The sequence below is a fragment of the Eupeodes corollae genome, chromosome 1, assembly GCF_945859685.1.
Source record: "Eupeodes corollae chromosome 1, idEupCoro1.1, whole genome shotgun sequence".
Classification (NCBI taxonomy): domain Eukaryota; kingdom Metazoa; phylum Arthropoda; class Insecta; order Diptera; family Syrphidae; genus Eupeodes; species Eupeodes corollae.
Genome location: NC_079147.1, coordinates 231,116,479 through 231,130,668, shown reverse-complemented (window position 1 = coordinate 231,130,668; position 14,190 = coordinate 231,116,479). Strand labels below are relative to the sequence as shown.

Below are 14,190 nucleotides of genomic sequence, written 5' to 3'. Positions count from 1 at the left end.
ATTTTTAGCTAAGCCTTTAAATGGTAGACATGTGCATTGAAGAGGTTTTTCTCAAATCCCAACTCCGTCTATCAACTCCTACTTTCATCTCCCCGCGGTGAAGAACGGGTGCCTAGTACCTAAACTGGAGATTGGGTTCCAACCCCAGTGGAAAGTTGTTGTGGATAGCAAAAGAGAGAGAGGGTAAAGGTGTTTCCACCATAAAGCACTTCTCCTTATCCAGACGGCTGCGGAGGAATTCCCGAGATAGAATCAACGGTAACGTCTACAGTTCAAGTAAGGTTGAACTACTTAGTGAACACCTTATAGGGCTTTTACGACTTATTGGGAGTCCAGGCCTATAAGGAGCGGTTTATCTGGCTCCCCATCCTTGGAGTTATACTAAAGGTCTGGTCCTCCAGGTTGGGGGTTGTGACGTCGGGGAACTTCCTGACCTGACGTAAAAATATCTTAGATGAGAAGCACCAACAAGCCTCGGATACGGACGGATTTACTGTTGACAACCAACGCAAACGTTAATAGACCACGTGCAACCGAAGAATAAACGGCGGCCCCAGACTTCTATAAGGAAGACATCACCGCCATCCCAACAACGCTTACTTCGATGTGGCTTTGTCATTGGAGCCAGGCTTAGGCAAGAAGTTTTGAACTATAGGTCCATCAACGAGCGCCTCATGACCGTCAGCATCACGACTAAATTCGGCAACGTTAGCCTAAAAAGCGCACACGCCCCCACAGAAAACCAAAATATGTTCTTCGAGCTCTTGGACAAAACAGGTGAGCAGTGTCCTAGCTACGATGTAAAAACTGACCTGGTAGATCTTAGTGCTAAGCTAGGAAGGAATAATCAGGAAAACCAGCGTGCACGCCTGGTGAGGGGCGAAACGTGCTGGTAGCCAGTACGCGTTTTGCACACCTCAACATTATCAAAGGAACTTGGAGTTCTCCAGATCAATCTACCGTCAACCAGATTGACCATATTGTGATCGACGTCAGGCACGCTTCCAGCGTCATGGATATCCGAACTTTCTAAGGAGCTAATAAGATGCAAACAAAAAAGCTGCCTCAGACAACAAGGAACTCTTAATTTGATGAGGAATGTCGGCAGGCAAATGCATCCAAATAACATACACGCAAAGCGGTGCCCCAAAAAAGGACGAGAGCTGCTCATGACCTCTATGAGCAGAAGGAAAAAAGAGAGAGCATGAAAGGCGTGCAGTCGAAGATGTTCGAAAGTTTTATGAACAGGTGAAACGAAATTCACAAGAACATAAACCTTGAACCGAAGACTGCAAAGACGAAATTGTAAACATTATAGTGGAACCGCAGTCAATGCTGAGATTATGGAAGGACCACTTCTGTAGACTGTATAACGGCGACGATGAAACGAATTCTGCTGTCAGGCAGGATGATCCATTCAACATAGACGACTAAAGCCAACAATCACGTCCTCCCGACTTAGACGAAGTAAAGATTGCCATATCTAAGCTAAAGTCCAATAAAGCCGCTGGAGCGGATGGCTTGAATGCCGAGCTCCTTAAAGTAACTGGAGACAAGTTGGTTAGAAGTATGCACCAACATATCTGTAAGATATGGTCGGAAGAAAGCATGCCCGATGAATTTAACCTCGGTATTGTTTGCCCGATCCTGAAAAAAGGACGCCCTCTAAACTGCAGCAACTATTGTGCACTTAGTCTACTTAACATCGCCTTTAAAATCTTCTCTGCCGTAATATGTGAACGTCTAAAGCCCATCGTCAACAACCAAATAGGTCCTTATCAGTGTGGTCTTAGACCAGGAAAGTCCACAGTTGATCAAATATTCACTTTACGGCAGATCATTTAAAAAACACACGAACACCAAATCGACGCGCACCATCTTTTCATCGATTTCAAGGCCGCATATGACAGCATATACAGGGACGAGCTGTATAGAGCCATGTCTAGTTTTGGCATCCTTGCCAAACTCGTCCGTTTGGGCAGGATGACCATGGAGAATTCACGCTGCTACATAAAGGTTGGAAACAACTTAACAGAACCTTTCGATATCAAAAAAGGTTTTAGACAAGGTGATGCGCTGTCTTGTGATTTTTTTAACATTGTGCTTAAGAGATTAGTGCAGAGCTCACACGTTAACACTAGAGGCACTATCTTTCAAAAGTATGTCCAATTACCAGCATATGCTGATGACATTGACATAATGGGAAGAACTAAGCGTGATGTCAATGGGGCTTTAGTGAGTACTGAGGCAGAGGCGGGAAAAATGGATTTAACGGTTAATGAGGGCCAAACAAAGTACATGCTGCCATCAAGCAAGGAACTACAACACCCACGTCTCGGTCAAAACATCACCATCGACAGACGTAACTTTGATTTAGTCAAGGACTTCGTCTACCGATCCTCCACTATAAATGCAGAAAAAAACACCATTGCTGAGATCAAACGAACAATAACTCTTGCTAACTGTTGTTTTTTGGGCTAAGAAAGCAATTGAGTGGTAAAGCCCTCTCACGAAGGACCAAAGTGTCGCTATATTAGACCCTTATCATCCCCATCCTGCTATACGGTGCAGATGCATGGACTTTAACAAAAGCAGATGAAAGCACCTTGAGTCGTTTCGATAGAAAAGTTGTTCGTGTGATCTACGGTTCCGTATGCATAGAAGGGAAAGCTGATTAAAAGTCTTGATCCGCCCTGGGGCTTCCTAGAGTGTACACGGCTTTCTATGACAACAATTCAGCATTTTCCTTATTCATAGCGTCGATAGCGTTTTAGTTTAAGGAAACTGGAAAATTTTTGACAACAAATTACTTATCATACTCTACGAACATGCCTTCGATATTCAAATCAAATATCAAATGTACCAACATTTAGACTGAAGACTGGAGCAAACGTCAAAATTCTATCCGCAGTTGGAAGCTAATTCTGCTTTTATCAGCAGCGGAAGAATTTGTACGAGTACCATAAAACGCACCTAATATAAGGTTTTGAAAATTACCATAGTTTTTTTTTGGTTTCGAGACCTCTATTTATACTAGATACTATTTTTCTGTTTTCTGCTAAATTTTTGCTCTACTGAGTTTCCTAGAACCCCCCACTTCAGTCAACCTGACGATTTTTTTGGCGAAAAATAATAAGTTTTCCACATACCAATTCTTTGGAATTCCAGTAATTTTTGATCAATAACCATTAAACATTTAAAGCAAAGAACGTGTTTTTCTTTCCAATGATTTTTTAACATTACTCCTACCCTTGTATACTTATGCACATTACATTTTTCCAGGAAAGAACATGAATATGAAAATTAATTTATTTCTCTCCCTTCCCATTAAAAGCATAACAAAGGTAAAATTTCACGCTCCTTTGATGGCGTTGGGCGCTGGGGCTTAAGGTTTTATTATGTTACGAGTAAATTAACCCTTGGCAGTTGTTTTTCGAAGAAAAAGCCAGAGTAAACAATTTTTGGCGTTTATTTACCCTTCACTGACTTCAGACTATACGCACAAAAATTTACAAACCACATGAAGGAAAACATGTTAGGTACTCGTATATTATAAGTGTGATCAGAGCCACTTCCTTATGGCGTCGTCGTTGACTCCATGCGGCTTCAAATGTTTCCGCTGTTGAAAAGTATCTGCTTTTACTTTTAAGGACTTCAAAATTGCAAGGACTTTTCAGTCAGCTTTGTAAGACCTAATCAATGTGTCAAAATCTGTCGGTTACTTCGAGAAAGTAATGTGTGTACTTTAAGTATTGATTGGCTACATTAGTTACACCACTCTCTAAAAATATTGACCCTTCCGCATCTTCTGCGATAACGTCTTCAGAAATTCAATAAAGGCTAAGAAATATTGTATAAGTGAAACTCACCATGTACGGTGGCTGTCTGATAATGAGGCGGTGGTGGCAGTGTCAATGTTGTCATTCCTGTCCCGACTGTGATGTGTCCTGGCAGTTGTTGTTCGAAAATTGTCGGCCCCGCTATCGTCGTGGTGCCCGTTGTAGTTGCCGCCATCGCTGCCGACGCCGCCGCCGCCGTTCCGCCGACCATTGCTTTCTTATGCTGTAATTGAATTGTGTGATATTTGACAAGAGGCTGGTGATTGTAATGAACTGCTGCTGCTGCCGCCGCCACAGGCATGCTAACATGGTGGCTCCCCGGCGGGGCTGTCGTTTGAATCGGAAAGTAAATGGTCGCTGTTCCGGTTATTTCCGTACAGCCATTTTGTTCAACAAGATGCTGGTGCTGAGCATGTACATTGTTTGGCACCATGACTTGCTGGTGATACTTGGTGGTGGTGTTGTTGGCCATTCGAGTAGGTGACATCTGGTAGCTCTGGTGTTGGGGGGAGGGTGTCATCTGATGATGGTGCAGCAGCTGCTGCTGTTGTTGTTGTTGTTGCTGTTGCTGAGCCATGACCAGATGCTGTTGGTGATATTGCTTGAGGTTGGGTGGAGGCATTGGTTGTGATTTCAATTGAATACACGGTGAGCTGTTGGGGGTTGGCGAGTTGTGCAGGAGCTGGCATGAATCTGTTTGGTGAAAAATGAAAAGAATATGGTTTTCAATTTATTTTTCTCTTTGTTATTGTACACATCTCTATGTATGTATAGTATCTTTTTGTATATGTTAAAAAAAACACTGTTCTTGTTTGGTCTTTCAACGCCCATTTGTTTAACGATCAGAAACATGGGTCAGATTATGATGAAAATGGTGTGAAAATATTTAACCTTTATATCGCTTTGTGTGTGAGGTAATATTAAAAGTGAAAGAATTTAATTAATTGAAAAATCGATTTTTCATTTCAGGTCAGGTATACCTATGTCCATATTTACTATAAATGTATTGTGACCTGAGTACTTAATTGAAACCTTTTCATGGGATTGTATTATTTTGTTTGAGGTCAATTTTGATTTGTTTACTTCGAATACCGATATTCTTGTTTTTGAAACTAAGAAAATTTGTCATTTTAAATGAAGACAGGAAAGTATACCTATTTACATATTTTCAAGTTATTAATATTTGTATATATCTAGCTACATATATTCATACATAATGTGTTCATAACACTTAAAATTCAAATTACAATATGGAAATTTGTCGGTAAATATAATATCGTATTCTTAATGCAAGGAACGTGATTGTGATTTGTTTGAGTCCATTTTGCTTTATTTTATGATGCCAAAGTTAAGTAATCTAGTAGTAAATACTTTTTTAAATTTTCGTCCGATCTTGTAAAATTTTAAAGCCTTAGTCTTGCAAAGTGTTTAAAAACTTTATTTAAAAATGTATTTGGTTATGTTTTTATAATTCTATAAGAACAAAGAATAATGTTGCATATGCATCTTAAAACTGAATTTTTGACTCACAAAAACAGCTGTCCTGTAAGTACTGGTGCAATGTACCTTAGGTGTTCATCTACTCGTAGTTCCCTGGTATAGGGTTTTTTAATTGGTGGGGGTAGAGTTTGGCGCCTCGTGGCCGCCATTTCGTTTTGGTGACATCTGTCAAATCTTTTGTTTATTATTCAGTTGTATATGCCAAATCATCATGGCAAGTTACACGATAGAACAGCACGTTCAAATGATAAAACTTTATTTTAAAAATGAGTGTTCGCTGACGCAAACGTTGTGTGCATTGTGGGTATTTAACGCCAGAAGTGGTGGACCTTCAAAGTCGACTATTCAAGTAAACAATCAGCCAACACCCGCACGTTCCTCTACGTGCACAAGAACTCGGCATTTCGCAGACTTCAACTTGGCGAATTTTGCATCGATACTTGAGCCTACACCCGTGCACGTGCAATATCCAACTGTCCCAGGAGCTCAAAGTTCATGACCATTGACAACGCAGTTTGTTCGCTGACTGGGCTTTGAATCGTTTGTAAGACGACCTTAAAAAATCATATTTAGAGACGAGGCGAATTTTTGGACGAATAGCTAGGTTAACAAGAAAAATTGACGTGTATGGGTATGGGACCGTATTTTTTTGAAAACGACGTTAGTGAGGCGTTCACCGTCAACAGCGAGTGATGATAACTAATTTCTTATGACCCGAATTGAAGCAAATGGATATACAAGCGCCACACAGCAAACGGCACGGTTTCCATTTTGCCCATTTACCCACCATTATTAAAAACCCTATAGTTCCCTTGCATTAGGCATCTCTTGGATATTTGTATATTAATGCTATTTAAATTCCGATTTGGTTAAATGCTTGTATTTTGAAACTGTCACTTATACTTCGAAGCATTGAGTAGTCGGAATGTGTGAAACTATTCAACAATGCATTTATAATAAATTTTGAGTGCAGTACGAAATTTCTGTTTAAAAAATATTGAACACAATGTAAAAGGTATTAGTTGAGTAAGCTCTATCGAAAAGAAGAGTTTTCAGAATGGAACAAATTGTTGAAGTAGGGTCGAGACAGATAGACCAGGACGACTATCATGGACTTGAAGTAAAAATTCAAGAATTAGAACTCCAAAACTGTCAACTAATAATTCGATATTTTATTGATCTTGTTGTAATATCTGAAGGATCATCGAAAATCATTTCGAGACCATTTGGCCCTTAGAAAAATGAAAATGCGTAATTCGTAATCGTTTCTCCAAAAATTCTATAGAACCCGAAACTAACAGAAAGAAGTCTCTGCAACATGTTTTGGAATTTCTTAAAAAATATTGACAAAACGGAGATTAAAGAAATTAATTTAGAAGAATATATTAAGGTTTTTGAATTTATAAACAAATTCCTGACATTTTTTTTCTCCACAGCTGAAATGCTTCAATAATATTAAAAACAAATAAACTAAAATTTCATTGTTCACAATAAAAATTGTTACATGTACTTTTAAGAAATTGTATTAACAATCCAGAAAACAAATTACGTTTTTGGATTACCAAATCTGGTTTTTGGATACCTAAGCTATCAAGTATATTACATATCTTTTATACTTATAGCGACATTAAAAAATATATAACGGGTAACCCATTTTGCAACTTTAAAAGTATAAAGAGCTGGAATTCGACATCTAAGTTGTTAAAGCAATTTTCTTTTGTCAGTTGAAAGACTGACATTTAAGAAAATGGATCGCTTAACTATCGCACAAGGCATACAAATTGTTAAAAACCTACTACAAAAATGGTGATTCTGGGACTGCCACATATCATGCTTTAAGAGGAGAATATGGTTTGAATAATTGTCCAACTACACAAGCGTTTGGTAAAATTGTGAAGAAATTTGAAGACACTGGATTAGTTACAGATATTTTAAGGCTTGTGCATCATCGTTTCGCCTGTATTACTGAAAATATCGCTGCTGAAAGCGAAAGTGTTGCCAAACACCCAAATATATCGATGACTTGTCGTTCTCAAGAATTAGAACTGTCTTACGGCACATTATGGCGTATTTCGTACACCTACATTCATATAAAGTCCATCTCACACAACAACTTAAGCCAGCTGACCACACGCAACGTAGTAGATACGTCGAATGGTTGTTTCAAAAAACAGGCTGGGACGGGAATTTTTCGAACGAAACTTTCTTCAGCGACGAAGCACATATCTCACTCGGTGGAAATTTAATAAACAAAATTGTCGTTTTTGGGGTTCTGAGACTCCTGAGTCCGTCGAGAACTCGGGTTTAGTGATTTTACAACTCTCAATCATTCCTGTGTGCGAGTAATGTTGCCAGACATTAAGGGGACCTACAGTTATAAGCCGAATCCGAACGGCTAATTGTAGAAAGCACTTTTCATGACAAGAATTTCGAGATTTTGTCAATTCCTCGCAAGAGGAAGTAGCCGTGGAAAAAAATTTAGATATAACAGGCAGGGATTGAACCCAAGACCTCTGGCATTCCAATTTATTGCACTTAACATGATGCCAGGGATTGGACCTTACTTCTTCAAAAACGACGATGGAAAGGCTGTCACCGTCGATTCGGAACGTTATGTTTATAATGCAAACCGACTTTTTTTGCCAGCTATTAAAGAATATTACATGGAGAATATGTGGTTTCCAAAAAGACGGTGGCTTTATTGCCAGAAACATTTCCTGCCGCGTGATTTCTCGTCGTGGTGATATCAACTTGCAACAAAGATCATACGATTTGACACCACTGGACTTTGTTTGTGGGGCTACGCAAAAGATAGTGTTTATATAGATAAGCCCTTAACTCTTGAGTATTTAAAAACCAATATTTGTCAAGTAATGGCTGAGTTACCGCCCAATATGTGGTCGAAAATTGCCTCAAAAGAATCGATACTTGCAACAATTCGCGTTCACACATAATGTCAACGTTCAAACTTTATAACAAAAAAGAAATATCATGGAAAATAATATTTTATAAGTGTTTTATTAACTTCCCATAGGAAGTTATTGTAATTGGGTCCGATTTGTCGAATTGAACATTTCGACATTTCTCCACGTTTCAAGTTCCCTAGAGCCCGTAGGGTCGCGACGTTTTTTCGTCGTCCATAGCTCAAGAACCAAATTTGATATTGACTTTAAATAAATTGTATTATACAGATAATCGTTCAGAAAGACGCAGAAAGGGCTCTTAAGAAAATTGCGTGATTGGTTGTTTTTACCATAGCAGTTTAAAAAAAGTGACAATTTTTGCTAACCCTAAATATCTCACGAACCAATTACGCTAGACTTGAACTACATTCTATATTATATATTGTAACGTGATACCAAACAAGTATATTTTTGGAAAAAAAATCCAATAAACGTTTTTTTTTTATAAATCAAGAAAACTGAAAAAAAATTGTCACCTCGAAGAATAACGTTTTTGATATCAGGTACAATTTTGAAAGAAATCGAATACGACAGTTTTTTTTACAAACAATTAAAAAACCTAAACAAAATTAACAACAGTTGTTAAAAATTGATTTTCGACTCAAAAATCTTTTCAAAAATTTAAGATAATTAATTTTTTCTTATAAACAAAATTGTTGTCAACATTCTATATTTTTTTTTTAATTTAGCAGTCAGTTTTTTCATAAAAATTAAAAAAAAAAAAATAGTACGCCAAATCTATCAACAGAAGAATTGCTGCATCACGTCAGAACTCCGTATTTGTTTCACGAAATTCTCAACGCGCCGAAAGTTGCACCGCTTCCACAGTACGCAGCTCCGTATTTCAAAGATGAATTTATTGATGCTCCATTCTCGACTACTGAGCTAAATAAATGTAACTGAAAATGCCAAAATGGGTAAGGCTCCGGGTGAAGACCGAATTCCAGTAGAGTTTTTTAAGACTTGTTCCATAGAATTCTTGTCCGTATTGACAGAGGAGTTTAATAGGATTTTTGAGAGCGCAGACGTCCCTGAAAGCTTCAAGAGGTCAATAATATACCCCTTACACAAAAAAAGATTCTTATTATGTTCGGAAAATTATAGGGGCATCTCCTTTTTAATTCTTCGGTAAAGATTTTCAGTACTCTATTTTTAATAGACTTACACATTGGACCGAAGAAAATTCTTAATGCATTTCAAGCAGGATTTAGAAAGAGCTCTTCGACTATAGACCAAGTATTCAGTTTGATAAACATTGCAGAGGACTTCAAAAGAAGGAAACAAAAACTTTACGCCTTTTTTGTGGATTTTTGAGCTACGTTTGATTCAATCGCCCATGAAGCGCTTTTCTATTAGCTTTATAAGCTTGGAGTATCAAGTAAAGTCGTTACCCTTGTCAAAGCGATGTATGAAAAGAATGTGGCTTACGTATGGGATGAGGAGTATGTATCTGAAGAGTTTCCAACAGAAATGGGAGTTAAACAAGACTGTGTGTTAAGCACACTACTATTTGTTTTGTTTATTAATGATATCTTGAAGGAGGTCGGAGGAGGATCCAGTTCGGAAGTACTCGAATACCAGGACTGATATTTGCGGATGATATTGTTTTTTATTTGACTCTGTGGAAGGAATGCAGCGTAAGGCAAACAGACTAGAGACTTACTGTGAAAATTGGAATCTGACAGTTAGTTTACAGAAGTCTAAAATTATGATATTTCGGGCGGAGGAGAAGGACGATATGCAAGTAATGAAAAGTGGTTGTAGAAAGGTGAAAATGTTGCAATTGTTCGAGAGTAGTAATACTTAGTTTTAATAACATCTAACCTCAACATAAAAAAGCAGTTTCTTCTGCGTGGAAATGTTGCATCGATAATAAAGGTGTCGAGCATAGTTCAAAGCTAAAAAAATTTCATGAGACAGTACCTTCTGTAATGCTTTATGGTGCGAAAGTTTGGGGATATTGCCAAAACGAGGAGGTGAAAGGTTCCTCAGGTATTTCTTAAAGCGCATATTTCGGCTACAAATTTGCTCTCCAATTTATATGCTACATTTGGAAAAAACAGAACTTCCATTGTTCTTAAGGACCTTAAAGCTTTATTTTGACTACATTATTGAGGTGATGGAAATGGACAAAGAAAGGTTGAAAGTACTTAAAAAGATTTTGTCATCCAGGGGTTATCTAGTCAAAAAGTGGGAGGAGTTGGATCTTAGCTTAGGTGAAAGTATCGAATTTTTATCCGGAATAAGCCTTTCAGATCTGAAAGACAATTTTAAAACAATAATAGAGAAGTTAAGCCATGTCGCGTACAGAAGTTATAAAGTGGAACATAGAGTGATTTACATTCAACTAAATTGAGATCTTCAAAAACGAACATACCTCCTTAACCGTTTCCCCATAAGTATGATAATGTTATATTTAAAGTTAGAGGGGAATATTAAATTAGTTAGTACCTGAAACGTGATGGTAAGTGCGTTGGACTGTCATGCAAGGGGTCTTGGGTTCAATCCCTGCCTATGCCACCTTAACTTAAAAAAAAAGTTTTCACGGGTTCTGCCTCTTGCGAGGAATTGACAAATCCTCCAAGAGTAATTCTTGTCATGAAAAGTGCTTTCTCAAAATTAGCCGTTCGGATTCGGCATATAAACTGTAGATCCCTTTCATCCCTGACAACATTTCTCACACACAGGAATGGTTGAGAGTTGTAAGTCACTAGGCCCTGGTTGTTTATGGACTATTGAGCCCAATTTATTTATTTTTATTCTATACGACCTTTACAATCTTAATGAGAGAGAAGATGTACACCAGTTCATTGCAAGATGTCCTGTTTTGAAAAATTTTCGTATAAATATTTTGGAGCAGCTGTGATGGAATTGGCCGAAGCATTGGAAGTTCTAAATGGAAAAGCAGGCTAGAGAAATGTATATAAATATGTTACAACCGCACTGCGTTATAGACAACTAGGTAAATTATACAATTAAACTTAAATTCATTGTCAATTTGTCAACCATTTTTCAAACAAAGTTTTTCTAACTAAACTAACTAGTACGCAAAATTGGTAAAAATGATAGAAAACATTGGCCTCAAATTAATTTCATTAATCCAATTTATCTTTTAAGAAATGGAACTAAAATTGGTAAAAATTGGGTTTCAAATAAAAAACTCGCTAATCAAAATATATTTTGAAATCAAACACTTTTATCATATGCAAAATTTTGTTCATAGTTATTAAGAATTTTAGAATAATTTTACTGATAACTTTTTGAACAAAATACGAAAACCTACGAACCTTTTAAGCAAGACAAATCGACAGACGGAATGAGAAGTTATCAGTGTGGTTCGCACCCCAGCTTCATTTTTACGTTTACTTTGAGAACCGCAAAAAGGATAAACCAGTACTTAAAAAAATAGTCTCAACAATCCGAAAAAAAAAGCTTTACGTGATTTCTTATCAAATCTGTTTTTGGATACTTAAGCTATCAAATGGACATTGTGTCCATGTTAACCCTACAGCGACATTTATTTTTTTGTTCGTATTAGTTGAAGTCATAAAACCTATGGTCATATTTTTGCATCGATACTGTTAATAATGTATTCTTCGGACTCAAGACCTATGGGGTTTCATGGGCCAAAACTAAACTTTTTTCTGTCGCTAACTTTAATTACGCAGATTTCAAATATTTAAGAAGATCATACTTGAACCTGTTTTATCAACCATAAATTATTTATTATATTGAAATTTGTTATAGCTTGAAATAAAACATCCAAGTCGGTATTTCTCAACCTTAATTACGATTTCACTTACCTTCTCGTTCCGATGAAGAAGTATATTTATAGCTATTTTGCATACTTGTCTCCTCGATTACTGGATCATATTTACAAGATTTACAATCCATCTGAAATGACGAAACAAGATAAATGTTTATTATTTTGGTGAAGCCCATTTAATTTAAATATTTAAATAATTTAAAACTATCGAAAAATCTTTTTCCTTATTCTTCTCTGCTTAAAATGCCATACAACAAGAACTTACCATCCTTTTGTCGTATCATTTGATTTTCAAAAATTATCAGCGCAAGGAATGCTTTATATGTTTTAACCTTTTCATTCCTACATTCGTATTCTTCAACATTCCAAGCACGAAAAGAACAGAAATTAGCCACTGAGCATGAAAAACTTTAGTTGCATTAAAAGTTTGAGAAATTCGTTAAAAAAAAGATATTCTCTGTCATTTGCCAGAAAACATATTAAATACTTTATACGTCTGTGCTGTGCTTTTGTTCTAAACTTTAGGAACGCAGGACGAAAATGCCAACTCAGCTATATGGTCCTCTGAAACGGATCACTCCATTCCATTCTTTTTCACAAGTGACAGGGTTTCGATTGTTTTTGTTTTTGAGGAAATAAAAAGAAAACTTTTTGTGTGTGTCCTTGATGTTGGAATAAGAAATTATCCATGTTTTACGGAAAGGTCCTGTTGCAACAAAGTTCATCTTAATTTACTTTAAAGTGCACACTGCACACCAAAAAGTTTTACTGTACACTTTCATAACAATTATTTAGTTTCCTGATGAGACTGACAAACTATTTTCAACACGGACAATTGTTGTTGCTTAAGAAAAGCCATGTATCTAGTCGAGTCAGAAACAATTAAGACCAAAAGTTCTTAGGGAGAAAATTAATCAGTGGTAGTTTTTATAGTTTTTTTTTTACATTTCGATTGTTTAAGTAAAACCCTTAGAGGAAAAAATTTAATATTTTTACAATGACGTAGCCCTTAGACTGTTATGAGAATTAAATCAATGTTTCATATGCATATTTTTACTTTAAGGACAACAATCTTGAAAGTTTTAGTTATGTATTAAAGATCGCCAAACTTTGAATTGACATTATGATATTACAAAGTGTAGAGTTTCTTTTTTCAGCAGCACATCACGAATGTCATTTTAATCTTTCATATTCAAAACAATAGGATGAAGGGACTTATTTTCTCCTTATTTTCTTAACATTTAAAATATTTAAAATATTAGTTTACTAAGGCCCCCTTAAAGTTACAAAACTAATTTTGGAAAAAGTTCAATTCGACAACATTTGTCTTCTTCTATATACGACTTCTAGTTTTATGCCGCCTTCAACTGTTAAATTGCAAAAATGATCAACTAAAAGTTACTTTACTTTACGCTTTGAATATTTTAATCTTTAAAAGTTAAACATTTTCTCAATCTCTCAAGTGGCCGAACTTAACCCCTCCGAGTTCTGAAAGTAAAATTTATACGCAACAAAGTTATATTCACTTTTCATAACAATAATCGCAGAAAATAGTATCTAAGTATATTTACTCTTTCACGGTCTTCATCTTTCCTGCCATTCTTAACTTTGTCTATGCTTTTAACCCCGTCGTAGGTAATCTGTATGTTTTGTATGTAGCTCACTCAATTTCGTGCCCGAGTAAGCATCAGCCATACTTATATTTTTTGAAAAAAAAGAGAAGAAAACCGGAACAAAATTGTAATAAACTTCCCATCTACCACTTAAAGTCCGTAAAAAATTTCCCATAGAAGTGTATTATTATAGTTTATAACCGTAAAATGCTGTTTGCTTGCATTTCTTTCATTTTTTTCCCGCTCCTACTACGTCACGTCGGTCGGTTGGTGGGGCTGTTGGTCGTTCGTCCTCTTATCGTCATCGTTGGTTGGTAAGTTTTAATGTTAAATTCTATGGCACGCAGTTATGGCTGCTATGACGAGAAAAAATATGATTAAATTCATTTTTATTTCTCCCATTCACGAGAAATTTCATATTCCTCAGAGAAAAATATGAACTTCTTGTGGATTAAGTCATAAAAACTGATATATAAATGGCGCCCAACGCAAGGACCTAGAGGTAATTG

At 36.6% G+C, this 14,190-nt stretch overlaps 1 protein-coding gene across 1 annotated transcript in view; it reads right to left on the bottom strand.

Moving 5' to 3' along the window:
• Nucleotides 1–14,190, bottom strand: part of LOC129941192 (uncharacterized) — a 214,381-nt gene that overhangs the window by 20,342 nt on the left and 179,849 nt on the right. The window contains exons 5-6 of the mRNA XM_056049764.1: nt 12,106–12,196; nt 3,870–4,532 (exon numbers count right to left, since the gene is read on the bottom strand). Coding sequence (XP_055905739.1) covers nt 3,870–4,532; nt 12,106–12,196 — 754 coding nt within the window. The remainder of the gene's footprint in view (nt 1–3,869; nt 4,533–12,105; nt 12,197–14,190) is intronic.